Source organism: Ctenopharyngodon idella, chromosome 9 (genome assembly GCF_019924925.1).
Source record: "Ctenopharyngodon idella isolate HZGC_01 chromosome 9, HZGC01, whole genome shotgun sequence".
Lineage (NCBI taxonomy): Eukaryota > Metazoa > Chordata > Actinopteri > Cypriniformes > Xenocyprididae > Ctenopharyngodon > Ctenopharyngodon idella.
The window spans coordinates 27,242,248-27,268,703 of NC_067228.1; the positions used below are offsets into that span (position 1 = coordinate 27,242,248).

The 26,456-nt window shown below is 44.5% G+C and overlaps 1 protein-coding gene across 2 annotated transcripts in view; it reads right to left on the reverse strand.

The window, feature by feature from the left end:
• Nucleotides 1-12,628: 12,628 nt before the first annotated feature.
• LOC127518706 (uncharacterized) overlaps nt 12,629-26,456 on the reverse strand; it is a 33,822-nt gene continuing 19,994 nt past the window's right edge. Inside the window, exons 3-6 of one of the 2 annotated variants that reach the window (XM_051905720.1) lie at nt 17,711-17,933; nt 14,468-17,596; nt 14,262-14,355; nt 12,629-13,047 (exon numbers count right to left, since the gene is read on the reverse strand). In XM_051905720.1, coding sequence (XP_051761680.1) covers nt 15,340-16,377 — 1,038 coding nt within the window. In that variant the 5' untranslated portion in view covers nt 16,378-17,596; nt 17,711-17,933 and the 3' untranslated portion in view covers nt 12,629-13,047; nt 14,262-14,355; nt 14,468-15,339. Of the gene's footprint in view, nt 13,048-13,472; nt 14,356-14,467; nt 17,597-17,710; nt 17,934-26,456 lie in introns of those variants that run through there. The other variant, XM_051905719.1, reaches the window with a different exon arrangement.

The following is a 26,456-nucleotide window of genomic DNA, read 5'->3' on the forward strand; positions in this document are numbered from 1 at the left end:
TGGAAAGATTGGACACCTTCCCATGTTATTGAAGTGATAAATAGATATACCTAATTTAATAGTATTATATAGTTTGAATATTCTGTATTTAGCAGTTTATAAAAAATGAATCATATTGTGTTTAGCATATTAACATTCTTGAATGTGATTGTGTGTATGACAACTGAATTGACTTGTTCTTAAGTAACATCATGCTTTCTTTTTCAGATTTCAGAGAACCCAAAGGAAAAAAGGCAGTTGTCTGATGCAAGTTAGATTTTGAAAACTTGAGCCACTGGACCTCTTGTATTTATGATGACATAAGACATCTGAAAGTAATGTTATTTTTAAAGGCTTTAATGCTTTTGACCTTTTTGCCCTTTCTCTTTGTCATTGATTGTTAAACTGTCAAATAAATAAGTGACTCAACTGCTGGAAAGGTGTCATTTATGTTTTAAAAGGTTTTCCCCAAACTTTGAAATGGTCAGAAATTTGTGGATGTACCACTGAAGTGTACTGCAGCTTAATGTTGTTTCAAAATTTACTTGCATCAGATCTCAACATTATTTTATGTTGACATTTCAGCTGTATTTTCAATGTTTCAACAAAAGTGATTTAGAATCAACGTAACATTAATGTTGACCAAATGATATTTACCAATAATTTATTTTTGTTAATTCAATGTCATTACCATTGATTGTTTTGTTGAAATCTCACCATTGTTTCAACATTAATTGTGGGTGCAAAAGTGATATTGAACCAACATTAATTCATGTTGCAAAACTGATATAAACAATCATCACTTTGCAATGTTAATTCAATGAAATGTTTCCGTGATTACATGCTATCTGGGCAGTTTATGTGTCTGCCACTCATCAGATGAGAATCTCAATACAGGAAGATGTTTTTAGTCATTTTCATGGGTTCGAGAAAGGGACCATCATAATAAGTATAAGTAAAGTCTCAGATGATCTGTATGTGTATGTTTTTTTTTTGTTTGTTTTTTCAATCAATAATCAAAAAAGGTGTTATTGCATATTGTAACAATAGGATTTTGGGGTTAATGCAGTTTGTTAAACTTGTTTTTCAAAGGACACTCCAAAGGACACTTACAGACGACTTCAGCTGTGGCTGGATGTAATCGATTGGCGAGATGTGCTGCTTGCAGTTGATGAGTTGAAAATGGAAACGTGAGGTCGGACACTTTCTGCTTCCCATAGTGATGCTTGCGCTGGGTTTGTGTACTTTATCACTGAGGAAATGGATTAGATACAATATTTGTCACAGAGGTTTCAGATGTTTTCATGAAGCAACAGAAACACTTTTCATTTAGTACTTTATGTTCTGCTTAATACAGAGTCATATGTACAAGAATAAAGTTCAACATAAGCCTATACTATTGTGGCATAAAGAGGGCACTCTCCCTATGAAAACAGAAACTTCTCGGAGGACACACCGATAAGGGTGTTGTGCCTTTATGGCAGGTAACGACTACACCACCCCAGTTTTAAGCACACGGAGAAATACCAATTATGGACACACAAGTTCGGTTTTCCTCTTACAAACACCAGAAAATAAGGAGTGGATATATACAAAATAGAGCTTTATCGAATCACAATAGTTTAAAAGAACAGTCAAGCTATATACCAATAAAATGCTGGTAATAGCAAACAACACAAAGCAAATGGCGTTTATGAGAACTGTTCATCATAAAAAAAAAAAACAAAAAAAAAAACATACAACTAGTGCTGGGGTGCACCAGTAGTAGGGCAGGCTAGGCACTGGGCTTCAAGACGATCCACAATAATAAGTATCCACCTGTGCACCAAGTCTTGCAAGCACGCACAGTCCACTGCAAGAAAAACCTACACCTCACACTTTTGGGAAAGGAGAGTCTCCACCCTCCAAGGATAGCTAGCCTGCACACACTGGGGCCACCCCTGCTCCTAAAAAAAGAAAAAAGACTGACGAAGTAATTAATAACAGAAAAAGAAAAAAAGAAACTGAGCCAAATGGATGGAATTAATCCCAAATAAGTAATCAATTAGAAAATACTGAGATTTTTCTCACAAATGAAAAGAAACACTCAAGCCTAGAGCTCAAAGTCAATTTGTATACTTTGCAACCAACTGAAATAAAAATAAAAAATAAAAACAATAAATATGTCATACAGCAAGCAAAATAACACCAAGCAAAGAAAATGAAACGTCTCTGGTTACGTATGTAACCATGGTTCCCTGAGAACAGGGAACGAGACACTGTGTTTACCGCATTTGGAGAACGTCACACGTGAACCGGTGTCTGAAAGCCAAGTATCAAATCTCTCCAATCCTATTGGCCGGCGACAGCCTGTGACATCATCATAGCGCGACCCGGAAGTATATAAGGAGCGCCTAGAGAACCAGTCAGTATCTTATCGTCTGAGGGACTGTTCAGCAGGCAGCCCCGGAGCATGGCAAGGAATGCAGTGTCTCATTCCCTGTTCTCAGGGAACCATGGTTACATACGTAACCTGAGACGTTCCTTTTCGAAAGGGAACTCTACACTGCGTTTACCGAACGATATACCGACGCCGCCATGCTTGAGGGGAGTGCATGCCACAAATGGCTAGACAAACGTAAAAGCAGTTTCACAAGAAACACCAGAGCAACTCACCCTCGGGTCACACAAAGGCCGTCAGTGACAGCATTCCCTACGGCCAAGCTATAAGCCTCAAAGAGGCCTTCCGCAGAAAGCCTACCAAGGCTGCTCCAAGGCTTCTGGGGCCAAATCTTCCGAGGAAAAAAGGTCCCTTTAAGGGAATGTAGCCAGGGATCCGAAAGGAACCCCAGCCAGTCACTAGAAGGGGGACATAGTCACCCCAAATGCCGCCAGGGAGGACGACCTGGTCCGACAGCAACCTAGTCTTTGGCCAGCAACCTGTCTGAACACAGAGCCTCAACAACGCATTCTTCAGAGAGGACAATGAGTAAGAGTGGCTGCAGAAGGCAGTAAGCAACTCAAACCCGAGCGTAGAGACGGGCATCCAGGAGAGCAGAACTCAGCTGAGTGCTCTTAACCCTACAAAAGAGGGGAGTAAACTCTGCTCAATCCTAGGATCTACTCAGCGCCTGATTATTTGCACTGAGGAGGCTGTGCACTCAAGAACCCCTGATAAAGGGGAGCACATTAACCAGCCTGGGGGCTGGTCCTCAAGCAGGAGGCCTCATAGAAGCCTTCAACCAATGACCAGCTTAGGGAGCTAAGCACTATGCAGGACGACCCTAACAAGGGGAGTACAAAGCTCAACCTAACAGATAGACCATACTGTAGGCACACAATCATGGAGGCCCAAGAAAGAGCCTACAACATGACAATAATTCTACATAGAGTAGAATAACACAGCAGCCTTGTCAAAGGCCAACATGTGAGAACTACATGTTTATCCTGCTTAAGTTACAACCCCGGAAGTGGGAGTGGGAGTGGGAAGATCCAAGGGCGGCCTGTCAAGGCCACACACCTCGAACAACTATCTTGCTAAAAGCAAGGACCCACAACATGTAACTCGTTCCGGGAGAAACCGAGTTAGTATCAGCAGATAAGACTGTAGTGTGCCCACATAACAGTCCACCTAACACAATCCACCAAGCAGTGTACTCAGTAAAAGCACCTTTTACTCTTTAAACAAGAGGAGTACAACATACGCCATCATGATCTGTAGGAGGCTTAAAAACGGGCCTACCACATCAGACAAACACGTAGCGTCAGCTCGTGGCAGTGTTCCAAGCTCCAGGGAGGACACATACAACAACCGAACTACAGTGAGGTTAACTAAATCAACTCAACCTGGGCCAATGGCCACTCAGCAATGTACTCAGTAAAACACCTTTTACTCTCTAAGCGAGAGGAGTACAAGACATACACCAACGTGCTCACAAAGGAGGCCCAGAGGGCCTACCACTCATAGACACGTGGCGTTAGCTAGTGGCAACTAAAGTTCTAGGAGCCATAATAGAACCAAACTTACTTAGTGAGGTTACTATTTAGCTCGACTAGAGCTAAAGAATCCAACACAAACCAACAAGCCATATACTGAGTAAAAAACCTTTTACCCTTAAAGCAAGAGGAATGTTATACATACGCCATCATGTCCTAAAAGGAGACCCAAAGACAGGTCTACGACTCCAAAAGACACGTAGCATCAGCTCGTGGAAGTGCTACCAAACTCAAGGGAGCAAACATAGAAAACCGAAACCACCGTAAGGTTAACTAAATAAACTCAACCTGAGAAGACAGCCACTCAGCAGTGTACTCAATAAAAACACCTTATACTCTCTAAGTGAGAGGAGTACAAACATACGCCAACATGATCTCAAAGGAGGCCCAGAGGGCCTACAACTCAAAGACACGTGGCATGGGCTAGTGGCCACTAAAAGTTCTAGGAGTCATAATAAAACCAAACTTACTTAGTGAAGTAACTACTTTATCTCAACTAGAATTACATCCCACACAAACCATCAGGCCACATACTCAGTAAAACACCTTTTACTCTTAAAGCAAGAGGAGTACACACTCTGCCACAATACTCTGAGAGAGGCCCCAATCCAGGCCTACTCCTTAGCAGAAAACGGGCGTAGCCAGTGGCAGTGTTAAAGCAAAAACCAGCACAGAACTGTGCCAACATACCAATTGAAAGGAGGCCCAAGCGGGACCTACAACTTCAACAAACACGTGGCGCCAGCTAGTGGTTTATACAGGGGACCAAGCTCACAGGGGACCAGCTCTAAAACCCAACAAACAGTTGTAGGTAACTAGCTTAACTCAACCTGTGCTTAAATCTACACATTCCAACAGGCAATGTACCTAAACACTAACCCTAATAAACAGGGGGCACAACAACATGCTACCATGGTCTGAAGTAGGCCTGAAATGGCCTACTACATCAAACAGACATGGGCATAGACCTGTGGCAGTGCTAAACTAAGTGAGCAAAACTCATGAACATCTACTAACAACGCTTGTATAATCACAAGCTAACATGCTAGAAGGAGACTCAATTTATCAGAGCCTACAACTCCTACAGATGCAATAAGCTGTTGTGGCAGTGATCAATGCTAAAGGGAGCTAAAAGAACCAAACTGAAAGTGAGGTTCCCTACACTCAACCTGAGTATGCAATCCATCAGGTGATGCACTCAGTGAAACACCAATAACCCTAAAGCAAGGGGAGTACAAAATAGTCACCATGCTCTTAACAGAGGCTAAACACAAGCCTACTACTCATAAGAACAGGTGCTAACCTGTGGCAGCATTAGGAGTAAAGCTCACACATGTGTAGGGCAAAAGCTAGAACCCAAAGCAAAAACATAACGCTTTGTTATTCATACATGCTATCCTGAAAAGGATAAATGCTCTCACCAAACAGAAAACACATCTGTACTGAACCATAGAGAACGGGAGCTAAATTAAGCACACCGTAACCTCAAACTTGAATGCTAATTCAAGGGACTCAGGGGAAAGACAAATTCATAGCATGAATTAAGTTCTAGAAAGTATAAGCATAAACCTATCTAAGCAAAGATAAGGGCCTACCAACTGAGACAACTGCATCAGGGAGGCTAATAACAGCCTACTACCTTAGCTGTTATCTTTAGCCATGCACCTACACTACCAACAAGGGGGGAATGGGCATATGGCCTAACAATGCCCACAGGAGGAGGCCAGAACTAGGAACTATACAACCTAACAAGGGATAGTAATGATAAAGGGTGAATTTATAATAATAAACAACTAAATCCTAGTCCTAGCCTAGGCCGTTAAGCTGTGGGCCTGCAAGGCCACACGAAGCAAAGATCTGCCTGGGCTTCACTTCTGAACTTAACCAGAGAAGAGGAAACTTAAGTAAAGCAAAGCTCAACAAGCAAAGAATGCCAGGCGGCCGAGAGGCCAACACTGGACATAGATCTAACTGAAGTAAAGAGTGCTAACTCAAACCTACTCTAGCTAAAACCAGAGGAGAAGGTACTCTATAAAAAGGTGGCTGAGAGGTGGCCATTTTGTGGCCTGCACAGTTTAATAATCGTTCCAGCCAACCTAATAAAACTTCAGTTTTGCCCAAAAAGCCCCTAAACTTTTTCTGACTACATGCTTAGGAAAAACTATACAGGAAAACAAGGTCAACATATTTTGAAACATAAATATAGACCCAGCTTACCTTCCTGTGGCTCAAAGACCGAAGACTCCTCTTTTTCCACAAGGAAGGATGGAATCTATGGTTCTTTTGAAGCCTAAAAGAGCCTCTTTCACTATCAAGCCAGAAGGCAAGCCTTCAGAAAAAACATTCATCATGGGCCCAGCTGTCAGCCTGACTGTTAAGAAGCGCCTGAGAATGTTATACAGTGAATCCAAAAACACAGGAGGCGAAGGAAGAAGGGGCGAGGGCAGGTGTAAATCGCCCTCGCAAAGAGAGGGAATCGACTACCGACACTGCTGGCGTCTGCGATCGATCACCTCTCTTAAATCCTGCTTCTTCCTCCTCGAGTCCTGCCGTCTCTGGGACCTGCTCCACACTGGACTTCTGGCCCTGTCTCTGAGCCTCAGCTCGAGGCGGACCAGGACCTCCTGCTTGTCTGGGCCCAGGTTCGGATCTGAGTGGTATGCAGGTTCTAAACGCTGCCTGTGCACCTGCGGCCCATTCATTTACGACACGCTGGGTTGGATAAAAGACGGGAGAGTGTAGACGTGGGTGCATGCTGTTGAGTGTGTCGAACTCATGCTGTCTCCATCAGAACTCCAGTCGCCAGGCCGCCACTGCCACTGTCTTTAGCGCTACGTGAGCGTGGCGCACACTTGAGGGATGGCTCATGCTGTCTAAGCTGACGCTGACGACCGGCTGTGTTCAACGAGCTCTGTGTGTGTCCTGATGGCCCGCTGTCGCTGTTAAGCTGTTTTATTTTTGTTTTGTTGTATTTTTCTTTCTCTTGTTGATCTGTGTGTTTGTTTTATTAATGGTTTTCGTGTCAGTGAGCTGATTCTTCACCATCTAAACAGTTGCCTGTGACACGTGAGTGCTGCGGCATTAATAAACAGCTAAATTGTTTCTCTTTGTCTCACGTGTCCTGTTATGTTGCTTGCCCCCTTCCCTAGCGAGCACTTTGAAAGTGGAGTTCGTAACATAAATGGGGGCTCGTCCGGGATTCTTTGTAAGTATTGTTTCCCGAGAGTTCAGCTGCCAGTAATTAACGTGATTTGTTTGGTGTGGAGCGGATCAGGTTTGTCCTACACATTCTCCGGTTAGTCAGAGTAAGCCAACAGGACTGTGCTTAGCGCCAGTTCTGGCTACAGTTTACTGTTTGTTGTTTTCTTTATTATTTTAGTTTGTTTTGTTTGGAGGTATTCTGGGGGAGAGAGCAATCTCTTAATCGGTACCCTCCGAAGACCAGCTATAGGATGTAGCTAGACTTCTGGTTAGTGTGTGTGGATTTTCCTTATTTGTTTCCTCACTGTTTTGTAAATATGGCAACTTTTGATTTGAACAGATTCATAGATCAGCCTAGTGTTGAGGGGTTAGAGGCGTGTCAAAAAAATTGTTTCTGATTGCTCAGCGCTATGAGATTTCTGTTTCTAAAACACAGCGTAAAGCGGAGATAAAAGCTTGTATTGTGTCTGCTTTGGTTGATAAAGGGGTTTTTCCTTCGATGGAAGCAGTTTCTGCGGAAGCAGCTGGTCCCGCGATAACTGCTGCAGGAAGTCCTTCATGAGTACCGGTTGGTGATCAGTCTACTTCAGTGACTATTGGTGCAGAGGTAGGTCCATAATTTTCAATGCCTAAATTCAAACCGATTTCTTTCTCTAGCGAGGCATCGCTTTAATTTCGTCCGGATTTGCGTCTAAAAGTATGTTTAGCTCGTCTACAATTGTAGACTCAGGACTGAGCTCAGGCGAGACAAGATGATTTAAAACGCCAGATTGAAATGTATCGGATTGATGCTGATACAAAAGTTGCAGGCTGCTCAAGATCTGTCTAAACAAACAATTTCTAAAACACCTATTAGTTTGAATAGTAGCTCTGAGGCAGCTGCTGGTCCATCAAATCCGAATCTGGTCTCCAATAACTCTGTTCCATCAGGTAATGTATCCGAGTCTGCAGTTGTGCCGTCTCCACATTTTGACGTGGCTAAAAATATCTCAATAGTTCCACCTTTCCGTGAGAAAGAAGTAGAAGCATACTTTCAAGCTTTTGAATGAATCGCGAGTGCTTTGAAGTGGCCAACTGAAGTTTGGGCCTTGATGTTACAGTGTAAACTAACAGGTAAGGCACAAGACGTGTGTGCATCTCTTTCCTTGGAAGAGAGCGTTCAATACGATGCTGTGAAAACTGCGATTCTGAGGGTGTATGAGTTGGTCCCCGAGCATTATCGACAACGTTTCCGTACTTATGTCGAGTTTGCTCGTGAGAAAGGAATGTTGTTTGACCGCTGGATTAAAGCGTGTAAGGTTACGGACTATACTTCTCTGCGAGAGCTGATGTTGATTGAGGAATTTAAGAACTGCGTTCCAGAGCGCACTGCTTTGTATCTAAATGAACAAAAAGTCAGTACAGTGCAGCAAGCTGCTGTATTGGCAGACGAATATGCTCTGATGCATAAAACTGTGTTTTTTAAGCGTTTGAGTGATTCTGGAGGTTTAGTACCAAAAGAGAATGAGAATGTCTCTGAGGGTAAAAGCAAATGGGTTCCTAATAGTCCAAAGTCCCGCAAAGAGTGTAGTTATTGTCACAAATTGGGAAATGTGATGGCCGAATGTCATAGCCTAAAACGAAAACATGAGCGACAAGAGTCTTTGTCTGTCCAACCTCGAGGTACCGTTTTAGTGAAAACTGTCTCTTCATCCTGCACTACTTCTACTCTTGATCCCTGTTTCCAGCCTTTCGTGTTTGACGGATTTGTGTCTTTGAATGGTGTCGAAAGTCGTAAACCAGTGCGAATTTTGCGTGACACTGGAGGATCTCAGTCCTTTATACTGTCGAACGTTTTAGATTTTTCTGCGAGCTCCGCGTGTGAAACCAGCACGATTGTGCAGGGTATCGAAATGGGGTTTGTAACCGTTCCTCTTCATCGCATATGGGTAACTTCTGAATTGGCATCTGGGTGTTTTGAAGTCACAGTTCGCCCATCTTTACCTGTGAAAGGTATTGATTTTATAATGGGAAATGATATCGCTGGTGGTAAGGTTATGCCGGTCGTAAAATTGACTGATGCTCCGTGCAGAGATACGCAGTCTGATGTACTCGCTGAAATTTTACCTGATGTGTTTTCAATAAGTGCTGTTACGACACGAGCACAAGCAAAATGTGACGTTCAGGATATTAACCTCAGTGACTCTGTTTTCTCAGATATTCTAGGAAATAATGCATTTCCAGAATCTTTGGATGCGGCTGAAATGACGTCTAATTCATCTGTTTGTTTTGATTTAGTTGCTGATGCGTCAATTTCACGTGAAGCCTTGATTGATGCGCAGAAAAATGATCCGACCTTACAAAAGTGTCGTGCGAGTGCTGAGAACAGTTTATTGTCGCCACGTAATCATTTTTATTGGAGTGACGCAGTGCTGATGCGCAAATGGAGCAGTATGTTGAGTGCTGAGCAGGCAGATGATTGGAATGTGGTACATCAAATTGTGGTTCCCTCGCAATTTCGACAGTATGTACTGAGTTTAGCTCACGATCATCCTTGGTCTGGACACCTCGGAATTAATAAAACCTATAATCGAGTGCTCCAACATTTCTTTTGGCCAGGATTAAAATCTGATGTCTCCAAGTACTGTAAAACATGCCATATCTGCCAGGTTGGGGGAAAGCCTAATCAGGTGGTGCCACCCGCTCCTCTCTGTCCTATCCCTGCTGTAGGGGAGCCGTTTGAGCGCGTTTTGGTAGACTGTGTGGGTCCACTTCCCCGTGCTAAGTCTGGTTGTCAATATTTATTGACGATAATGTGCATGGCTACCCGGTTCCCAGAAGCGATTCCTTTAAGAAGTATAACTGCCAAATCTGTGACGAGAGCCTTGACGAAATTTTTCACGACTTTTGGGCTCCCAAAAATTGTCAAAACGGATCAGGGGTCAAATTTTTTATCTCGCATTTTCCGTAATGTGTTAAAAGTTTTAGGAGTGTCTCACGTTGTTTCGAGTGCCTACCATCCTGAATCTCAGGGGGCTCTAGTACGTTGGCATCAGACGTTGAAATCAGGTCTGCGTAAGTATTGCCTAGAGACTGGGAACGACTGGGAAGAGGGAGTTCCCTTTGTTTTATTTGTGGTGCGCGAGGCACGACAAGATTCGTTGGGTTTTAGCCCTTCAGAATTAGTGTTTGGCCATAATGTGCGTGGGCCTTTAAAAATGTTGAAGGAATAATTTCTTTGCACAGGTCCTTCTGAGAAGACTAATGTAATTGATCTTGTCTCTCTGAAAAACTCAGAAGTTTTGTCAACTCTTCAGTCTCAACTGTCTTATTTGTCCAGTGAACAGCAGCAGGACATAAAGAAATTGTTGGATAGTTTTCCAAACTTGTTTAATGATGTCCCTCCGGGTACTAATGTCATTGCGCATGATATAAATGTCGGTAATGCATTACCCATTAAACAACATGCATATTGTTTGTCCGGTAAGTAAACGGGAAGAAATGAAACGCGAGGTAACGTATCTTTTGCAAAATGGCTTTGCTGTTTCGAGTACCAGCCCTTGGAGCTCGCCATGCATTTTGGTGCCAAAATCTGACGGATCCTTCCGTTTTTGCACCGACTTCAGAAAGGTTAATTCCGTCACTGTGCCTGATGCTTTTCCATTGCCGCGTATCGACGACTGTATTGATAATCTTGGGGTAGCGAAATATATTACAAAACTAGATCTATTAAAAGGTTATTGGCAGGTGCCGCTAACCGAACGCGCTTCTGAGATCTCTGCGTTCGTTACCCCAGATTCTTTCCTTCAATACACGCAGATGTTTCCTGTTATAGTTTATACGGACCACAATCCGCTAGTCTTTCTCAGCAAGATGTATAATCACAATTAGCGCTTGATGAGATGGGCATTAATGGTGCAGCCGTATAACCTGGAGATCCGTCATAAAAAGGGGTCTGAGAATGTGGTAGTCGATGCATTGTCACGGGGTTAAACTTGTCTTTTATATTCAGAATTAGTTTTTTTCCCCCCTTATTTCTCCAACAGGAGATAAGGAGAAAATGAGAAATCTGTTTCTGTTTTTAGGGGTGGAAGTGTTACGGCCCAAGCCTTTGTATTTATTATTATTATTTAGTGTGGTGTATTTTTCTCTTTGTATTAATTTGGTCCTTTCTCTTCTCCCGAGGGTAAGCTCCGCCCCTGTGCACCTGCGGCCCATTCATTTACGACGCGCTGGGTTGGATATAAGACTGGAGAGTGTAGACGTGGGTGCGTGCTGTTGAGTGTGTCGAACTCGTGCTGTCTCCATCAGAACTCCAGTCGCCAGGCCGCCACTGCCACTGTCTTCAGCTCTATGTGAGCGTGGCGCACACTTGAGGGAGGGCTCGTGCTGTGTTCAACGAGCTCTGTGTGCGTCCTGATGGAAATTTTATTTTTGTTTTGTTGTATTTTTCTTTCTCTTGTTGATCTGTGTGTTTGTTTTATTAATGGTTTTCGTGTCAGTGAGCTGATTCTTCACCATCTAAACAGTTGCCTGTGACACGCGAGTGCTGCGGCATTAATAAACAGCTAAATTGTTTCTCTTTGTCTCACGTGTCCTTTTATGTTGCTTGCCCCCTTCCCTAGCGAGCACTTTGAAAGTGGGGTTCGTAACAAAGGCTCACGGGAGCTGCAGGGCCATGGCCAGAAAGGAACCGCTCGTCAAGCCGTCCACATGCGGTCTCTTTCCTAACACGCTCCCAAGGCAGCTGAAGCCCGCCAGAAGCGCACTCCATAACCTCCAGCAGCTCAGCGTACGCAGGGCAGGGAGGCTTTGAGGAATCAACAGGCTCACCTGCTTCCTCTTTAACTGCCATCTCTAGCTCTCTGGGGCTAGCAGCCAGAAGAGTACTCGCTGCTGGATCCGATGACGTCAAAGAAAGGACGTCATCGTCATCCAGCAACTCATCCTCGCCAGCCGCTGGGGGCTGAGAAAGATTAACGCCTCTCTCAAACTCCTCAGCGAGCTCCACCTGCGAGCCCCATGATTTCAGCCGCCGCTCTGCCTCAGCACGAGTGGGGCCAGAACCACCAGGCACAGATGTCGATGCCTCTTCGCTTGAGAAGAGTGTCAAACGAGAACGGAGCGTCTTCATGGGAAGACGCTCACAGTTAACACAGACAGCGCCCTCAAGCACTGTCCGTGCGTGCTCCTCGCCCAGACAGAAAACGCACAGGTTGTGTGTGTCCCCGGGTGTCAAAAAGCTAGGATACGAGTCAGCACACTTCCTGAAACGTTTGTCAGACATGATAGCAAAATTCCTTACCAGATTCGACGAAATAGTGATCAGACAAAACAGTCCCGAAAGACAAAAAGATACTGACTGGTTCTCTAGGCGCTCCTTATATACTTCCAGGTCGCGCTATGATGACGTCATAGGCTGTCGCCGGCCAATAGGATTGGAGAGATTTGATACTTGGATTTCAGATACTGGTTCACGTGTGACATTCTCCAAATGCGGTAAACGCAGTGTAGAGTTCCCTTTCGAAAGGGAACAAAATAAAACTGCAATAATAATAAACAAACCTTATGTCAATAAATGGGGGCACAAACAAAAACAGTCTAAAAGAATCAACAAATTAAACTGAGTAAATCAAAAACATCATAACACCGTAAGCTGGCAGACAACAAATACCAAGAAGTAATGAAAACAAAATTAACAAAACAAAGAAAAGCTGAAGCAAAACAGCAGCATCAAGACTAAGTCATGCAGTGATAAAACATGCCAAATTTACATGCCTAAACCGCACAAAAGAAAAGAAAGTAAATCAAATGACATACCTTTTAAGTGACCATAGAAACATTAGTGGTTTTACATACCAGCATGCGGGGTTCCCGTCAAATATCCGGCAAATCAATCTCTTGTAAAGTTCACTGAATGAGAAAATAACGTATCACATACACTGGATGAACCAACTGATATTCTGTACACGCACATAAAAGATTATAACTCGTGTACCGAGCAGAAAGGCAACAGTCACTCACAACTTACTTACAACAGTCCACTCTGGAGAGACTTCACAGAATGAGACAGCCAGCTGCTGTTAAATCACTCTTGCGGTAATTTGATAGCACAGTCATGTGGCGTCAGTGCCATCTCAAGTCGGACAAAATTTCTAATCGGCATGAACTGCTTCAAGTCAGACATTGGCCTGACCTCACATTGATTAATAGAACTGCTGTATTTGCACACATGCTTCAGACACTGACTCCGCAGGAGTCGTTCCCATAGTGTCAATGCCATGAAGCAGCATTGAATTCCCTCGAAAGGGAACCACTGGTTTTAAAGATAATAGAGAATTTTTATTTATTTTTTATTTAGAATTTTTTAGTACATATTCTTCTTTTTTTTTGGGTACATTCTGCCATGTAGTGGAATCAAACAAAATAGCAACAAATCAGGTCCCTGGAGCAAACTAAAGCTGAATTACACACAGACACATTTCAGTACATTTACGTTGTTTTCGCAAACATTCAGGATAATGTTTTGATTTGTCCGGTGTATGTTGCTGTGTAATTTAGTATATATGCAGGTCAAGGGGGTTGGTTTAGGTTTTTTTTGTCATCTCCATGTGGTCCTGTTCAGTATCGCAACTTGACTTGTCTAAAATGTAAACAAGGTCTTTGCTGTTGCACATACTATACACTGTGAATTCTGAAACATTTTTTTGCTGTGATTTTTTTTTAAGGATGCTTTGATGTACATAAATGTATGATTTACTTGGACTCATATCATTTGGTTATTTGGTGTTCTTTTGGAGTCTGCAAGTGTCCTTTTTTTGGAAAAACACCTACATTTATCTTGGGAAAAAAGCTGAAAAATACAGTTTTGTGAGAATCACACTTCAATCTGATGGTTTACTTTGCTGGATATAGGCAATGATAGCAAAATGGGCGTGTTAAACAAGATAAATGTCGTATGCTTAATTTCACGATAAGTGTGCGATTAAAAATTTAAATCTATTGACAGCCCTAATTTATTACCTTAGAATGAGCCATTTCTATCTCATACACCGCAGGACCCCCTCCATGTCAAGTTGTCATCCAAACTTAGGTATTAAGACGGAGCAATCATTGATGCGACTTACCAGCAGGACGAGATATGCGGCTCTGCTGATTACATACAGTGTTGCCAGATTGGAAATGTCCAAGTATCGTACCAGAAGCTCAAAATTATCGTATCTGGAAGAAAATTATCATACACGAGTCAAACGTACAGAATACAGCTATTTATCTAGACCAACAACTTTTTGACTCAACCTGCAAATTACCACAACAGATAAATAAAGCGTACCTTAGTGTGAAGGTCCAAACTCCACCTCTGAGTCGCTGTCATCAGAAGCCGGCATGTTGCCAGATGTCGAGGGGGTCCTTTTGCTGTACAGATTTGATGCCGTCATGGACTGCATCATAGTGCTCATTGGCTTAAAAGCAGGTCACCCTCCCGCATCCTTAACACACTCTGAGGTGTGCACGAGCCCATTTAGAGTGTCTGTAATAAGTCGATTTCGTGGCTTTGTTTTGATGAGGTTGACTTTAGAAAAAATACGTTCACATGACGCATTTGAATGGGGAAACACAAGAACACCGAGGGCAAACTTCCCCAATTTGCTGAACACGGTTACCCCCTCGAAATCCTCCAAAGTAGAAATATCGTGCCAGAATTCATCAACATCCATTGCCTTTGTATCTTCGCTTAAGGCCACGAGTGGCAATCGCCTCCACTGGTCATCGATGGCTTGGAGACGGTCTGCGTCTGCCATTTCAATCAACCGTGGCACTTGTTGCATGAGGGGAAGCAAAGACGAATGCTCTGCTCGTGCCTTGGCATCAGTCGCAGTGGCAGGGGAGAGGCACGCGATTTGAGTCAAGAGGACATCATCAAAGTCAAACCATTTCTTTATTTCTCTGCAGGCAACCCGGAGAAAATTCTGACAGCGCACATGAAAATCTGTCAGGGTGGCTGCAGGAATCTTAGCCTGCTGGACATGCTGCATCACTTTTACACCTAAGTACAGCGTGTTTAGTGGTCGAAGCTTTGTGCCGTTATTTATGTTGATCTGATTCAATGGAGTATGCAGAACATAGTCTCTGTCCATGAAGGTGAGAAGGAGATCTGTGTAGGTTTCACAGACTTTGCTCTTCAATGAAGTAATCACCACCTTTTCACTTCTGAAAATAGTAGTACAGGTGAAGACACTCATCATTAAGGGAGCGAAAAATATTCTCCGCAGTGGTCAATCTGGCCTCGAGCCACTGGTCAGTGAAAAAAAGCCGGAGGGCATTCCACTGGGTGGACACACGTTTCACAACTTCGCTCAATGACAGCCTTCTGGTCTGGGAGGGCTTCAGTAGTTTGTGGGGTTCAACATGGCAAAAATCTTGAAATTCTCGGAGCTGTGCGAGACGTTTTGCACTGTTTTTGAAATATCCATAAATGTCTCTGGCTAAATCCTCGCACCTGCGAGGGAGCAGCTTGCGTGCTTCACTCGCACAGAGGTGCAACGAGTGGCACACACACCTCTGCACTGTGATGCCCGGCAGATCATTTCTAAGGCGGATGGAGACAGAATTGTGTTTTCCCATCATTGTATTGCAGCCATCCGACCCGAACCGCACTATGTTTTCAGTCAGTACATCTGCATCGGTGAATGACTTCATCATCTCGGTGTAAAGCCATTCTGCAGTGGCCCCCTCAGCGGCAGACTGTCTGTGTTGGTCTGAATAGATCTGCACCAGTTTCCAGAAACGGGACTGAATCCTGTTTGTGCCCTCATCGAGAAAACGAACAATGACACAAAGTGTTTTCACATTCCCGATATCTGTTGACTCGTCAATCAAAACGCTGAATTTTTTCCTTTTCAGGATTTCGGTTAGACTCTCAAAGTAAGAGCCGCCAATGACATGCTTGGTTATAGCAGTTGTCTTTGTGCAACCAAGGCTCATGTGCTGAGCTGTTTTCGAATCTTTGAATATATCTTTTAAAATGTTGACCAAATGATCCGAGGTCCTCAATGCTATGTTGTGCTCTGCCATGAACCATGTTATCTCTGCATTTTTAACTGCTGTATCTAGCTGTTCACTCTCTGACAGTTTCTGTAGCAAATGGGCTATGGACCTTTGAGCTGGGGCTAGATTTTTCTTTTTGTCCTGATGTTTCTTTGACTTGTCGTGATTTTTTAAAACAGTCATCTCAGCCACCATGTGCACGTTACAACACCGGCAGAAGGCTTTGGTGTCATGGCCTCAAACAGGTCTTAACCATCCTGCAAAACTGGGGTCCTTTTCCCACTCAGTTCTGTATGTTTGCTGTCGGTGCTTATTTTTAGGCTGTTCCATATGCTCTGCCTTCCTCTTCACCTCTCCCCTGTTGTCACCTTCCTTTTCAGCACTCATTTTCTATACTTTTATACTTCTAAATGTAGTGAACAGCACATTCCAGGGCCCAGTTTATGGCCAGGCCCCTCTCTGTCCATAACAGCGGGCAAAGGTTGCTACATTTTGATTGGATCTTGGTGGACTAACACAAACAAACTGTCCAACGCCATCAGATAAAGATGCAAGGACAACATCCAGACACCTCTTAGAGGGCAAGAAGAAGACCTCTTATACCAAGCCTGGGAAGGACAGGACTTCTCATTGGTCCACATGCAGTTTCTGCCCTTCACCCATCTAGAGACTACTTCCTAAGGTTGGCCAGAGACTGCCATAAAAATTCCTCGGGACCTCAGCAGCAATGGGTGAAACAAAGAGAGATCACAAAGATCCGTCCAAATCCATTCAAAACTATGTTTGAAAACCTTAGAACTGATGCAAACTACACACATCCATTTCATACTTATTCACAGAAATAAGTATTCTCAGTGACAGCTATTTGTAGTGCAACATCCGACACAAATTCAGCTGTTAATGTACAATTGAATGAATGCATGACATTTCAATCTTCTTCCATCATGTTTAGTCTCTATTTGTTTAGAATATTGCCAAAGGTATTCTGGTGGTGGTTTGGAAAGTGAGAAATGCATTGGTAAACTTTAAAGACACTGTAAAGACTTCCAACTTTGTGCTTTATGCAAATGAGTTCCACAGGGTAAAGAAGGGTGGGCCACACTGTGTGTGTCCCCTCTGATGCCAGCAGCCAATCACAGCACTCGATTGGAGAAGCGCCAAATTGCAATCTCCTACTCATCAGAAAGGGATAAAGGTACCCTATACAGACATTCCTTGTTCTGAGTCTGCCCTTCAAAGGGGAAAGACATAACAGATATACCGTTCTGAGTCCCGGCTTGCGAAGCTGAGACACTAATAGATACAACACTGTTCTGAGCCTCTGGTCCATCCAGAGAGACAACAACAGGTCCCACGATCTGGGTCTACAGCTTGTGAGGCAGCAACAGAGACGACCACATTCTGAGCCTCCAGCCTGTGAGGAAAGAGACATTAACAACCATTACATTCAGAGTTTCCGTCTAGTGAGACAGTAACGATATTTGCAACAAGGTTAAGCTCAGGAGGGCAAACCTTGCTTCCAAGGTACCTTTGTCTGTGTGTTCCAGATTGTTAAGGACCTTCTGCACCTACGCCAGGGCCTCATCTGCGTGTTCCAGATTTTAGGACCCTTTGGTGCTCCAGGAGATCAGCATCCCACAGAGCTTTGTGTTCAAGACTGTTGAAACAGATTCTGGCTCCTCTCCCCAGTGCATTGTCACCCAGCACAACCAGTGGAAAACGTCTCGGGTTACGTATGTAACCCTGGTTCCCTGAATAGGGAACGAGACGCTGCATCATACGCATTGGGAACGCCTTTGCATGATTGCATTGTGAAGCACTCGTGAATCTAACCAATAACATGACGAGACGTCAGAAGCGGGTGACGTCACGGACCAGGAAACTATAAAGCATACCCAGAACAAAGAACGCTAGCTTCTGAAATATGGCTGAAGCAAGACGCTCACAGGTACGCCGGGGGTATGGCAAAGCGACGCAGCGTCTCGTTCCCTATTCAGGGAACCAGGGTTACATATACGTAACCCGAGATGTTCCCTTTCATGGGAACTGTCGACGCTGCGTCATACGCATTGGGAACGCTATCCCAACTACACCGTAGTGCCAAGTACCTGTCTGTTATCTTGAGACAGCACAACTGACCCCGGAGTGGAGCCGACATCAAGGTTATAAAACCTAATAAATGTATGCTGGGATTACCACCCAGCCGCATCACATATGTCGTGGATGGAAACTCCTGACATTAGCGCCTTGGAGGCCGCCATACCCCTAGTCGAATGGGCGCGGACAGCTAAGGGAGATGGCTGCCCGGCCGCTTCGTAAGCGAGTGAGATGGCCTCAACCACCCACTTGCTCATCCTCTGCTTAGACGCCGGGCCTCCTTTCTTAGGAGACCCATAGCATACAAACAGCTGGTCTGTTTTACACAACAGGGCAGCTCTGTGGACATACGTGTCTAAAGCCCTTACTGGGCACAGCAGATTGAGTTTTTCCTGATCCGGATTTGCAAAGGGAGGAGGACAGAAGGCCTGAAGTACTATGGGCCCTGGGACATTGGTGGGGACCTTTGGCACGTAGCCAGGTCTAGTGTGAAGAACAGCCTTTACCATACCAGGTGCAAAGTCTAAGCACGAAGGAGCAACTGTTAGTGCTTGAAGATCTCCTATTCTCTTCAGAGATGAGATAGCCAGTAGAAACACTGTTTTTAAAGTGAGGAACTTCTCAGAAACCTCCTCCAGTGGTTCAAAGGGAGCCTCAGCTTACCCTTCCAGTACCACGGCCAAGTCCCAGGCCGGGGTTCTAGTACAAACAACGGGCCTCAGCCTCCGAGTACCACGAAGGAAGCCTATAACAAGGGGGTCTCGACCCACGAGGAATCCCCCAGAGGAGCATGATAGGCTGATATGGCCGCAACATAAACCTTCAGAGTCGAAGGGGATAGACCATCAGAGAACTTGTCTTGGAGAAATTGCAGCACTAAGCTGGTAGAAGAATGGACAGGGTCCACATGACGTTGTCTACACCAAGTAGCAAATAGCTTCCATTTATAGGCATAAAGCTTCCTCGTGGAGGGAGCTCTGGAGTGGAGTATGGTCTCCACAACCTCAGTTGGGAGACCAGCATCTATGAGCCTGGCCCCCTCAGAGGCCAGGCCCACAGTCTCCATAGTTCTGGGTGAGGATGAAGTATCATGCCACCCGCTTGAGACAGAAGGTCCTGCCTGAGATGAATCTCCATCGGAGAGCCGTCCAAAAGAGACACTAGGTCTGAAAACCAAATTCGGGTTGGCCAGAATGGGGCTACCAATATTAGACGGACCCCGTCTCGGCGCACCCTCTCCAGAACTCCCGGGAGCAGAGCGAACGGGGGAAATGCGTACAGACGCAGCCTCTGCCACATCTGTACCATGGCATCCAGGCCCAATGGCGCTGGATGTGACAGAGAGAATTGACTTCTGCTTGACCGAAATTCTTCCAAATGAGCTCCACTACCTCGGGGTGGAGTCTCCATTCCCCGGGCCTCGGCCCCTGCCTCGACAGGGCGTCTGCTCCCACATTTTGATGCCCTGGGATGTAAGCTGCTCTCAGTGAGAGGAGCTTCCCCTGGGACCACAGGAGGATCCGACGGGCCAAATTGTATAGTTGGCGAGACCGCAGACCCCCCTGGTGGTTGATATATGCGACCACCGACATGTTGTCTGTACGGACCAAGACATGGTGGCCTCTCAGGTCTGGGAGAAAGTATTTTAATGCTTGGAATACCGCCATCATTTCCAGCCGATTTATGTGCCAGGGAAGTTGATGGTCCTCCCAGAGACCCTGAGCTGAGCGACCACTCATGATCGCCCCTCAGCCCGTGAGGGAAGCATCCGTCGTTAGCATTACGCGACGACAAGGAGCCCCCAACACCGGACCTTGGGACAGGAACCAAGGCTTCTTCCACATGACCAAAGCACGAAGGCATCGCCGCGTGACCTTGATCATGCGAAAAGGATTTCCCCTCGGAGAAAACCTCTTGGTCCTGAGCCACCACTGTAAGGGTCTCATGTACAGCAGGCCAAAAGGTATCACGTTGGACGCAGGTGCCATTAGACCCAACAGTCTCTAAAACTGTTTTACAGTGAGTGACTGGCCTAGTTTCCCCCATTCACGGCCCCGAGAATGGAACTCACACGAGCAGGGGACAACTGTGCCTGCATCGTGGTGGAGTCCCAAACTACCCCCAAGTAGTTGGTAATTTGAGCCGGAACAAGCACACTCTTCTTGGTATTGAGCCTCAGCCCAAGCCTCTTCATATGGGACAGAACAACATCTCGATGTTGAGCTGCCAGATGTTCGGTGGCTGCCCTCACAGGTCCTGAGCCACTGGCATCAGGACCTCTTCGAAGCCTTCTTGGCGATAATGACGGTCCACAGATCCGCCCTACCCCCTGAAGGCTTCGGCTGTGTTGACTGCCCCGGACCCCAAGCTCTCTGCGGGGGAGCACGGGTGGCAACACTGGCTTTCTGTTGCGCTCTATGCGCCGAGGTGCTGGTCGACGGCCGACACTGCTCCCGCTCAGCAGTCTCGGGGGGATGAGAATGGCGGGGAAGGAACCTCTGGAATGCCGCTGATTGTTTACGTGTCTCCTGGAACCTCTCGACGACCGATGTAACGGAGTCACCGAAGAGGCCTGCGGGAGACAGCAGCGCATCCATAAGGATGCTCTTATCTTTGTCTTTGATGTCCGAGAGGTTTAGCCATAAGTGCCTCTCCGTGGCCACCGGGGCTGCCATAGAATGGCCTATTGACTTGGCCGTCTTCTTGGTGGCACGGAGAGCCAGATCGGTAGCTTTTCTGAGCTCTTGAATGGTCTCAAATGTAGCTTCCCCACTGTTAACAATTTCCCCCAGCAGGTCGGCTTGGTAGGCTTGTAAGATCGACATTGTATGCAAACAAGTTGCTGCCTGACCTGCCGCCGTATAAGCTTTGCCCACCAGCTTTGATGTTGTCTTTAATGGTCTGGTGGGCAGCGTCGGGGATTTTAGGGACGATGCGGACTTGGGCAAGAGATAGCTCGCAAGCGTCTCTTCTACCCGAGGCATCGCTCCATAGCCGTGGTGTTTCAGCCCCACAATATTACTGTATGTCGATGTTTGGGGGCTGAAAACACGATACTGCACAGGTCTCTGCCACGACCTCGACACCTCGGTGTGGAGGTCGGGAAAGAACGGCAGCTCCCGACGCTGAGGTAGCGACCGAGCGGGGAGGAAGCGTTCATCGCCCTGGTCACTACCTCTAACAACTCCTCGTAGGCTGGAGATGAGGATGGCGAGCTCTCTTCTCCAGCCTCGACGCTCATCACATCCAACTCCTCAGAGCTGGATAGATGAAGCGCCGGTGCCTCTCTCCGGGGGGAAGAAACCGCAGCGCGTGCTTCCACCGCCAGAGAAGAGACACTGGGTCTGACAGGTGAAGGCAGAGATAAGGCTGGGCCCATCTCTAACCCCGCTGTCAGATCCATTTGTGAACCCCACGAATGGAGCCGGCGTTCTGCCTCAGCAGACGCGGGACCCGATCCGCGGGGAACACTGGCCGCGGCACCCTCTTTATCAAAGAGTGCCCGGCGCGATCTCAGTGTCCTGAGAGTGAACTTCTCACAATGCACATAGACAGCTCCCTCGAGAGCTGCCTGGGCATGCTCAGCTCCCAGACATACAACACACAGCTCATGTGTATCCCCACCCGTGATGTAGCGAGGGCAGGGATGAACACACTTAACAAACTGTTGTTTCTCCGCCATAATATCGTGTCTTTGTATATATATGAAAATTATGGTGTGGTGTACTGATACTCTTGTCCTCGGACGAAGAGATTGTGACTTTATATATATATATATATGAGAGAGAGAGAGAGAGAGACAAACAACACCAAATAAGATAACACTGAGCGCTTGTGAAGACACAGAAGCTAGTGTTCTTTGTTCTGGGTATGCTTTATAGTTTCCTGGTCCGTGACGTCATCCGCTTCTGTCGTCTCGTCATGTTATTGGTTAGATTCACGAGTGCTTCACGACACAATCACGCAGAGGCGTTCCCAATGCGTATGATGCAGCATCGACAGTTCCCATGAAAGGGAACGTCACCGTCATCGGACTCAACCAAGTGGAACGTAAATATCACTTAACCAAACCTCTTTCCAGAGACCTTGGCATTGTTGTATATTATCAGTATATAATTTCCTAATTCCCATTAGATGTAATATAGCTGATGTTAGTTAGTAACAAATAATCTTTCGTTTATTTGTTTAGTGCATAATAAGGTTCTCCACCTTATTATTTTCAGAGAAACAGTTTATCTTTCCATAAGATAACGTAACTCTTCCATAGCCACACTCAACTTAATCACTTGTATTCTATGTATCTTATGCACTTTATTCCTTTATCATTCATGGTATTCATTTAGTAGTTGTGTTAGTTATTCTTGTTTATCCTTTTGTTAATAAAATTTATTTTATTACACTTGTGTCTTCCTTGTGCTGATACAGAAGAGGCTCTACAAGTTAGCAATCTCACCAATATTTCAGATAAATCAGCTGACCACTTTATATTAATTATAAATCAATGAAAAGCCCCTGTTGAGAGTGTTCTCATACTGCCAAGGTAAAAGACCTTGACTGGTGCCCTGAAGTAGGAAAAGGGGGGTGGAGTGGTCATCTGATGTACTCATAACCACACCTTAAGAGACGTGTGATCCAAAAATCACAACGTCAGCGGTGATGTGAGTACCAATCCCTATTTTACTTTGCGTCCTTGGATGGGCGAAAGTAAAAATCACTACATAAACTATCGAACTCAGCTTGGAAACAACTGGCGCCGTGGCATGAACGTTAACTTGTGCTCGTGAGAGTCATTCTCCACAATGATTGGCTGAGAAGACGTAACGTGATATGAGATGGAAGACATGCGTAGCAAGTTCACATTCTCCTCACAATCATGAATCATCCACAGCTAGATAAACGAGTATAGAAGCCCTATTATTACAATGACCATCATTTGAAGTGTCACAAAATTCTGGAATTATCGTACATTATGGGATTTTTTTCATTATTGATTATACATTGATCGTACAGAGGTCAAAATTATCGTACAAATACGATAATTATCGTACATCTGGCAACACTGATTACATAGCTCTGCCCTGCAATATGTGCAAAACGCGAGTGACACAACAGCCAATGGCGAGTTTCCCCAATTTATGCTGAATTTAACAACCATTATTTAAACTCTGTTACAAAAGGACAGAAAAAGTAACTATTGTCTTTATTCTTTCTGTGTTAAACTATGCGTCGTTTATCATGAGACTGTAGTGCTCATAAATGTAATCAAAATATTAGCCCTTTTAAATATTCTTGCACATTTCTCCCTTGTGCTTGGGAGTTTGTTGTCATTTTTCTCCGTGCTCGTATATTAATATTCATTATTCTGTATAATGAGTGTGTTGTTGGTCTGTGTTTCACTGGTTGTTCTCTCCCCCCCCCCTGGGGGTTTCATGACCCTTTAAATGCACAAGGAGGCTAATCAAGAGAACTAGAGACAGGCAAACAGGAACAGAACAGAATCAAACCAAAACACAAATAAACTAACATACATGTGAGTTGTGACGCATATCTTCATGCAGACCCTCATGTTTATTGCAGTCTGTGCAAAAGTCAGCAGAGACTGGGAATATGAAATAGTGATGGTCTCACAGAGATGCAACACCTCCCCTTTGTGGTTGATGTGTGAAGTGTAATTTAGTAATTAACTATTATTTCGCTTATATTTTAGCCTGTAAATACCATGGGGCTCAAGTGTAAAGTTGTCATTAGTTCCACATTACATGAGGAAAATATCCATACTGATTTTACAGTATCCAAAATAGTGATACATGGACATCTTTCATTGTGTTTTGTTGGTCTGATGGAGAGTTATGGATAACATCTGAATAAAGACATTATTCATTGCCTTTCCCTTCACCTCTTGCAAGAGTCTGGATCGATTGCTCCTGTCTGCCTCGCTGCTCAGAGTGGTTTGCGTCTGTAACTCCGTATAGCTTTGTTTTGAATCTCTTACTTTCATTCATTGTTGCTTATATTATCATTACCTTATATATAATATTGCCTACCACATTAATCTGACGTCGCTAGCTTTTAATCTTTGAATCTAAATCGCTATTACAATGCGTTTGCATCTCGCTAGCTTGTTAACTTGTCATCAGTCTCTCGCGCACTCATTTTCTTTTCAACGTGTTCATCAAACAGCTGTGGCAAGTCGGATCAGTCTACATACACGGTGAGTCATGTAATCCTCTCCTAGTGTTATATCGTGTTCTGTTTACCACATGTTCAGTATAGCTTTCTCTGTCAGCGACGAGGGATTTACATGTCATAAATGTAGGGAAATAGTCAGGCTGACAGAGAAAATCTCAGAATTAGAGACATGCATCCAAACTTTAATTGAGGATAGTAAGAATGTAAGGGCTTCAGATACTGTTTTGGATGCGACTAGCTTAGTGAACTCTGTACATTGTTCAGTTCCAGCTGTAGAGCCCGCGCAGCAGGGCACTTGGGTAACGATGAGGGGGCCTAGCCGCGGAAAACACCACTCTTCCGTTCCAATAAGAACATCAAACAGGTTCTCCCCACTCAGTGAAACACCCACTGAGAATCCTGTTGAAAGTGCCCTAGTTATTGGCGATTCTATTACACGGAACGTGAAAATAGAGACTCCAGCCACCATAGTCACATGTTTGCCAGGAGCCAGAGCACCTGACATTAAAGCAAATTTAAAAGTGCTGGCTAATGCTAATCGTAAATACTCTAAAATCATTATTCACGTCGGCACTAATGATGTTCGACTTCGCCAGTCGGAGATCACTAAAATTAACATTAAAGAGGTGTGTGAACTCGCAAGTACAATGTCAGAAAAAGTAATCTGCTCTGGTCCCCTTCCTGTTTGTCGGAGTGATGAGATAGTTAGCAGATTATCATCACTTAATGGCTGGCTGTCTAAGTGGTGTCCGCAGAATAATATAGGTTTCATAGACAATTGGAAAAGTTTTTGGGGGAGACCTGACCTGTTGAAAAGAGATGGTATTCATCCCTCCTGGGATGGTGCTGCTCTTCTCTCTAGTAATATGGCACATAGTCTTAGAGCTGAAACATGACAAACTGGGGTCCAGGTCAGGAGGCAGACATACTGGCTAAACCGACCGTCTGCTAGCTAGATATTATCACATAGAGACTGTGTCTGTACCCCGAATTAGTAAAAACAAAAAACTTCCAAACCCACTTAATGGTAAAAATTTAATTGATGTTCAACAAATAAAAAATAGCAATAATACTGATAAACAAATGATAAAGCTTGGGTTGTTAAATATTAAATCCCTTTCTTCAAAAGCACTTATTGTAAATGATATTATCACAGACAATAATCTGGATTTGCTGTGTTTGACAGAAACTTGGCTAAAATCAGACGATTACATTACTTTAAATGAGTCTAGCCCTCAAGGTTATTATTATCGACACAATCCTCGTCAGAAAGGCAAAGGGGGAGGTGTTGCTGTAATTTATAGTAATATTTACAGTATTAGTCAAAAATCTTTCAAATATAATTCCTTTGAAGTGATGGTACTTTATGTAACATTATGTAAGTTGACATTTGTGCTGGCTACTGTATACAGGCCACCAGGACACCATACAGACTTTATCAAAGAATTTGCTGATTTTCTATCGGAGTTAGTACTAGCTGCAGATAAAGTCCTTGTTGTTGGTGATTTTAATATCCATGTAGATAATGAAAAAGACGCATTAGGATTGGCATTTACAGACATTCTAAATTCTATTGGAGTTAGACAGCACGTGCCAGGACCCACTCATTGTCGTAATCATACTTTAGATCTAATATTGTCACATGGAATCGATATTGATGCCGTTGAAATTCTGCAGCAGAGCGACGACATCTCAGATCATTATCTAGTCTCGTGTATACTACATTTAGTCAAGGCTGCTAAACTGCCTCCCTGCCATAAATATGGTAGAACCATCACTTCTACCACTAAAGATCACTTTATAAATAATCTTCCTGATCAGTTTCATCGCCTTAGCATACCAGATAGCTTAGAAGACCTCAATGTTGCAACAGAAACTATTGCCTCTGTCTTTTCCAGCACATTAGACTCAGTTGCTCCTTTGCGTTTAAAAAAGATTAAGGAAATTAATCCAATGCCGTGGTACAATGAGCACACTCAAGCCCTAAA